Here is a 7325-nt window from a genome sequence, read left to right on the forward strand (position 1 = left end):
ACGCACGCACGCGCACACACACACACACACACACACACACACACACACACACACACACACACACACACACACACACACACACACACAATAATCTTATCTAGGGCTGTTTGATAAATACTCGTGTTAGGGAAAAACACTTTAAAAAAAAATTTTTTTTTTATTTCTCTACATAATCTCCTTTCAGCTCAATACATTTAGCCCAGCGATATTCCAACATTTTTATACCGTTTAAAAAATATGATTGATCGAACTTCTTAAAATAAGCCTCTGTTTCGGCGATGACTTCCTCATTTGATGCAAAGCGCTTTCCGCCAAGCCATTTTTTCATGTTTGGAAATAAATAGAAATCGCAAGGGACCAAATCTGGAGAATAGAGTGGATGAGACAACAATTTGTAGCGTAATTCGACCAGTTTTGCCATGACGATTGCGGACGAATGAGGTGGTGCTGCGTTATTATGGTGAAAGAACACTTTTTTTTCGCTAAATGAGACCGTTTTTTCTTCAATTCAGCGTCGAATCAGTCCAATAAATTAGCATAGTACTGTCCCGTGATTGTCCTTCTCTTCTCCAAATAGTCGGTGAAAATGATGCCTCGCGAATCCCAAAAAACGGTGGCCATAATCTTTCCGGTCGATGGAACCGTTTTTGCTTTCTTTGGAGCAGATTCGCCGGATTTAGTCCACTGTTTAGACTGTTCTTTCGTTTCTGGTGTGTAATGGTGGATCCATGTTTCGTCAACAGTGACGAAACGCCGCAGAATTCTTTCGGATTGCGCTTAAACAAACAGTGCTTTGAAGTTGTCATGCGATTCCATTTTTGTTCCACTGTGAGCAAACGCGGCACCCATCTCGTCGATAGCTTTTTCATATCCAATGTTTCGTGTAGGACATTTTATATGCGTTCAGTTGAGATCTTTACAATATTAGCAATCTCTCTGATCTTCACCCGGCGATCTGCTAACACGATATCATGGATTTTGTTGACCATATCCTCCGTAGTCACTTCAATCGGACGACCTGGGCGTTCTTCATCAAAAATGGATGTTCGGCCACGCTTAAATTCGTTGTACCAATATCTTATGATAGTCATCGAAGGTGCGTTGTCCTTATATACGGCATGCAACTTTTCTTTGATTTCTTCACACGTCTTCCCGTCCAAAAACAAGGCTCGAATCACAGATCGATATTGCTCTTTTTCCATGATTGCGAACAAGCACAAACTCGTCAACTTTCAATTGTTATAAAAACTAATCGATACAGCTGTCTGAAATTTTTACTTGCGTCGTTCAAAAAATGGCGTTACACGATACAGATTTTTAGTCGCTCTCAATCGTCAAACACGGGTACTTATTAAACAGCCCTCGTATATAATAATATTAAACTAATCATGGCAAATAAGCGAATATATACCTTTAAGGACATCCAAATACACGAGATAAGTACTTGATGTGCAGGTGACAATTGTAATTCGTCATAATCAAAATCTTCTATTTCACTGGTTTTTATCTTTTCATCAATAGCCAATCCCATCTCCGCAAACGAGGAGGAATAAACTAAACATAAAATTATTGTACAGAAATCAGACAATTCCTATTAATAAATATTGATATAGATATGTTAAGAAAAAGTGACCTATTTTAATTACAATCTTATTCATCAATAAAAATTTCTAATTATTATTACTACTAATAATTATAAGTTACTGATGAATTATTATAAAGTTCTAATACTGGAAACTTAATATTTTATTAATATTTGCTAATGATAGTAATCGATGGTAGTAATAAAATATAGATCAGACTTTTTAATATTATAAATATTGAATATATACCTGTATTTGATGCTTTGATAGAAAACGTGGATAAAAAAAACTCAACAGCGTCTTTCAAAAGACTGAGCATTTTCTCCGTAAATTGTGGCGTTAAAACCCAATTCTCTGGACCATCGCGAAAAGCAACTGCTAATAAAGCGGTCAATACGCCATAAAATGGTCTATTTTTGACAATGGCTTTTAAAATATCGCTTTTTATTTCTGTCAATTGACATTTAGCTTCATTCAATAGAAATTCTGAATAACTCGAGTAAACGAGAATATTATTATGCTCATTGTCGGAAAATATTGCAGCTGCGTTTTTAGAAACCTCGTTAGAAACCTTGTTTAAAGGCAACCAATGTGCAATTATCTTTACGAGAATTGCTCCGCTTTCAATTTTATAGAATTTCGAAGAATTGCAATGCTCCCACGCACAATTATAGAGTATCTAAAGTCAGAATTTTTTTATTATAATATTACCATTAAAAGGAACTAAAATTTAAAGGAACTTTTAAAATTCAGAATCATGATTTTTGCTCAATTTTAAATTAGTATTTTTTCATAAAAAAATTAATTTTAATATAACTTTTACATTTTTAATACTTTAAATATTTTGATAATTAAATATCATTATAGTGTACTATATAGTATTATAATTTAAGTTTTTTTTATAATAATGTCAAGTAAAATAAAATCAAGTAAAATTCAATCTAGAATAAGAGATTTGTTCTTATTTAGTAAAGTTTTAATCTAAAGATTTCTATTACAATTTTTATATATTAAAATCTATTGATTTTTAAAAAAGTTCACATTAAGGAATGTATCTTTCAAGTTTTTCTTACTCGTATGTGTATATGCGAAAGTATAAAACATTTAAGGAAACACATAAGTATGACAAACTTCTTACGCGTTTTTCTGTAGTTAACAAAGCATCCTTTCCAAAATATTCCAGAATGAGGGTGCTAGCTAGTTGTCTAACATCAATTGCAGAATCTAACACGAGTCTTAATAACAAGAACAAAGATTCCTTATTGATAAATTTCTTACAAAGATTCCTTAAACCTCCAAGGAAGATTCCTTTTAGTAATCTACTTGAACTATCAGTGGTCTTCAAATACTTATCGATCGCTACAATATTATGAAGGCATTTTTTATGACGGGTGTAGTTCTTGTACAAATTTTTATTTGTAAAAGAAAGTAAGGTCCCATATAATTTTAAAGCGAGAATTTTGCGTTGATAGCACGAGCCAATTTCGAAACAATCCAAGAAGTATTCGTGCAGCCAATTCATAAATTCAGAAATAGATAGTATACAATCGGTTTTAACGCTGATCGCTTTCAACATGTTCGAGCACAATATCCTGAAATATTTTATTATTCCTTCTCTCATAAGAATCGTTGCGGTATTGGCGTTAAACCACAAAAATTGTTTTATCAGAAAAAATGGATCTGCTTCGTTAATGTTGATCAGCTCGACAGCACGATAACAAAGCACTGCAAAAGCATTCAATCGTATGATTTCTTCTTTGTTGTCTATGTAACAATCGATTTCGTGTGTTTGCGGCAGCTCTACGTGTATTTTAGCGGCCATTCTTTGCAGATGCGAACGAAAAAAGTATCCCTGCGTATCACTGCACAATTCCCATAAAAATGGCAAAATGTTTCTGTACATTTCAATAGTTGGTTCGAGCCAATATGTAAACAACGATTGAAGAGCGTTGTGATCCATACTGTAAAAAAATTTTCAATTATATCGTATTAAATTCTAGAATGCATTCTTCGTATTAAAAGAAATCTTTAAAATTACACAAGACTGTTCTTATATATTATAAAAAAATTTTATAGATAATTGTTTCACATAACTTTCTGCCTAAACAAAAAGGAATAAATTAAAAGATTATCGTTTATCATTAGGAAAAAATAAGTTTTTTGTGAGAATTATTCTACAAACTTACTGTTTTTCCGACTCCCAGCGGTCAATAACGAATTTTATAACTTTCCCGAACATTTCCTTCCATTCGGCCTCGTTTAATTTCCTTAAAATCGTCATATAAAGCTTTGTACCACCGCAACGCAAAGAAATTTTTGTTAAGCTATTGCATAATTCAAATAAAAAACACTGTATAGTTTGGACTTTAATATCATGTATTTGTAAAATTTCCGTTAAAATGATGTATTTTGTTTCGTTTTGCCACGACATATCTTGAAGACATATCTGATATACATTATCTATGAATGTTTTTTTATGTTTCTGTAACATTATCCTGAGATACATATTGAAAATTTCTGCATTCTGCTTGCATAAATTATTAAGCACATTGGACCAATTGGAGAATATAATTGCTTCCAATTTTTGTTCTAAAATACAATTCTGTTTGTCCCAAAAGCGCGCGTCCGTCGTATTCCTTAATCTCTTCAACCACACGGATAATACTCTATACGCGAAATAAGTGTATCTCGTATATTTCATACAATTTCTACATATTACATCAAACATAATTAAGAGAGCGTCATATTCAAAGCACGTCTCAAGAACTTTTCGATTCACCTGCAGATATCCATAAGCATTCAGTAACTTGAAGAGCTCGAGATCGGAAATGATGTATTGCTTCTCGAGAAAATATAACTTGCACGAATCCAGTTGTTGGAAACCAATTATAATGTCTTTGAGAGCGTGCGAGTCGCATTGCGTCGGAAGCAACGCGTAGAATGCATGGCACGCTAAAAGAATGCGTTCATTTCCCAATTCAAAATTGTTACTGATTATTTTTATAATGTGCGCTAAAATTGTTTGCCATTCTTTCACTCTTTCGTCCGTAGATTCGTGCAAGGGCGCGGTACTTATTAATTTCTGAAAAGAAGTAGACAAGTCATTGTAATCAAATTGTGCAATGAAACATTTTAATTAAATAATGAAGAAAATATTACTCGGAAAATCGGTATATCGTTTTGGCAATTCTGCAATTTGTTAAGCACGTTGTGCGGTTCCATTTTTTTGCATCAGTGTTCAGTATTTTGTATTCAATAAAAACTATTATTTATAATTTGACTATTTCGTTTGGTTTGTTTTTTCTGCGAGATTTCTATTTCGTAATATAGGATAATATTAAATATATGGGTAATATTAAAATAATATCTTCAATTGTGTAAGTTTTTATCTGCCATTTGAAAATCGAGAACTGCTTGGCTTTTCTTATCGACCTGCTTCGGTAAATCTGATCTTTTAGAACTTTGCATCCCACCATCAAGATAAGTTCTGAAAATAATGAAGAGTAATCACGTTCTCGTAAACAGAATCGATTCAATGAGAAGGAAGAAGAGAAAAGGCAATTGATGTATAAAGGTAGTCAAATTATGATTAAAAGTCGCAAAAAAACTGCGCAACAAAATTTTAAAACTTTTTTCAAAAAAATTATTAGTTAAAGTATAATATAAAAGCCTGATGGAAACTACTTAATTAGAGTTTAGTACATTGGAGATTATATTTTGGAAACGTAGAAATTTGAAAGAGAGAACGAATTACTTCAGAGCTTCTGTAAAATACCGGTTAAGGATAATAGAATGTTGCAATAAAACCATTGTCTTGTTATTTTTAAGCATCTTATTTATTATAATTCAACAAGTGAAAATAACAATGTAAAATCCAAAAACATTCGAATGGATAATGTATGAAATTAATTGTTTAATAGTAAATATTAATAGTTCAATCATGACTTGCTATGAATATATTAAAATCGAAAAATTAGTATCTTATGTTTTCTTTGGTTCTTCAGGAACATACCCCCCCGTCTCTATTTGCTCTTTGAACTTCAAGTACTCTCGCTTACGATCAAAATGTTTCACCTGCATAAAAGTGGCATAGAAGAGTACTTGTTAGACAGTAAAAAAAAGGTCCTATTATCGGTATTAAAAATATACAAATATATACAAAGTAAACATTACATATACAAAATAAACATTAAACCAAGAAATCTTTAGAAATGTTGTTGAGAAAAACACTGTCTAATACTTACCCATTGAGATGGGCAGAATTTTTCATATTGTTTCCTAAATTCTATACATTCCATTTGAGATTTGCCTTCATCAAGACATTGCCAATATTCGTCCCTGCGACCCCAGCACTTTATGCGATCTTCTTTGTTTGGAAAAGACATTCTGTAATGTGAAAATACAAAAAGAATTATTAAACATACATACATGTATATTTATATATATCGCTCTCTTATTTTAAAAGTGACATAATTTAAAAAAATAAATTTCTCAAAAGAAGAAAAAACTGCTTTTCAACTTAACAGAAAATTGACCAAATAATTTCATCAATAAGAATATATTTTTACATTAAATGTCATTTTTATCATTTGCGTTTTTCAACTCTTAAAATACATCCTTTTTAATGTTATGCTTCAACAATTTTTTTAAAGTATTTTTATAATTAAAGTTTACTTTTGATAAATTAATAGGATAATGTTTATATTTAACTCATTCATGAAAGTAATAATTCGATAAATCATTTTTTATATCACTTCTGAAATAAGGGAATGATACATATGTTTGCAGAAATATCCATTTGCTTCTCTTTATATTATTGTCTTATGATAGTATTCTTAATTTTATTTAGGTATAAAGAGAAATGTATAGTATAAATTTTAATTCTATTGATGTTTTCATGTATGAGGTCTTCATATATAATAATAATTTTAAAACTTTTGTAATTAGATTATCAGATAATATTCTGACAATCTAATTATTATCGATAATTAGACATTTCCTATCATGTAATAATTATATAGCTAAACATGAAAGAAATATGAAATTCAATAGAGAAATTCGATACACTTACCTATATAATATTTATTCTTTTATTAGGACGAATCTATTAAAAATTCACTCACTCACTTTTTTAAACTGCTACAGTATCATTAAAATTCAACAAAACGTGTAAAATTATGAATTAAAACTAAAGTGCAATGGAAATCAATTAACTATTCAATTACTGCAAAAGATTTATATTCTTCAAACAAAAAATTAGAATGTAAAAATAATCTTTTATATGATGAATCTTTTATATACTTTTAGAAAAAGGAAAATATATTTTCATATGGTGTATTAATTTTTCTTTGCCACTAATCAAATCGAAATTCTCAAAGTGTCATAATACATATTTATATATAATGTATATACATTTATCAAACATTTACCATTTTTTTGTATATCTTCTTTTCATTTAAAATATTAAACACTTAAATATTAAATATAATTAATTAAAATAATTATTAATATTTAATATTTAAATGTTTCATATTCCTTAAAATTAAGGAAACACAAGAAACATTTTTAATAAATGTAATTAAATATTAACAATATTAAAAATAATAAATTAAAAAACTGACAAATACTTCGTGCTTGCAGTAATGTATGACGATTATTTTGAAAAGCAAATTAATCTCAACAATAAAAAATGTTAATAATTTGCCAAAATAAAACGATATAAATGAATATTATAAAATTTAA

At 29.8% G+C, this 7325-nt stretch overlaps 2 protein-coding genes across 2 annotated transcripts in view; both read right to left on the bottom strand.

Moving 5' to 3' along the window:
• The window catches only part of LOC108689361, a 7729-nt gene extending 2915 nt beyond the window's left edge, over positions 1–4814 (bottom strand). Inside the window, exons 1-5 of the mRNA XM_018196094.1 lie at positions 4743–4814; positions 3770–4665; positions 2722–3544; positions 1833–2262; positions 1412–1554 (exon numbers count right to left, since the gene is read on the bottom strand). Coding sequence (XP_018051583.1) covers positions 1412–1554; positions 1833–2262; positions 2722–3544; positions 3770–4665; positions 4743–4805 — 2355 coding nt within the window. The 5' untranslated portion in view covers positions 4806–4814. The remainder of the gene's footprint in view (positions 1–1411; positions 1555–1832; positions 2263–2721; positions 3545–3769; positions 4666–4742) is intronic.
• LOC108689362 (cytochrome c oxidase assembly factor 6 homolog) overlaps positions 4805–7325 on the bottom strand; it is a 3425-nt gene continuing 904 nt past the window's right edge. Inside the window, exons 2-4 of the mRNA XM_018196096.1 lie at positions 5828–5969; positions 5596–5657; positions 4805–5070 (exon numbers count right to left, since the gene is read on the bottom strand). Of these exons, the coding sequence (XP_018051585.1) occupies positions 4953–5070; positions 5596–5657; positions 5828–5968 (321 nt within the window). The 5' untranslated portion in view covers position 5969 and the 3' untranslated portion in view covers positions 4805–4952. The remainder of the gene's footprint in view (positions 5071–5595; positions 5658–5827; positions 5970–7325) is intronic.

Source organism: Atta colombica, unplaced genomic scaffold (assembly GCF_001594045.1).
Source record: "Atta colombica isolate Treedump-2 unplaced genomic scaffold, Acol1.0 scaffold27, whole genome shotgun sequence".
NCBI classification, from domain to species: domain Eukaryota; kingdom Metazoa; phylum Arthropoda; class Insecta; order Hymenoptera; family Formicidae; genus Atta; species Atta colombica.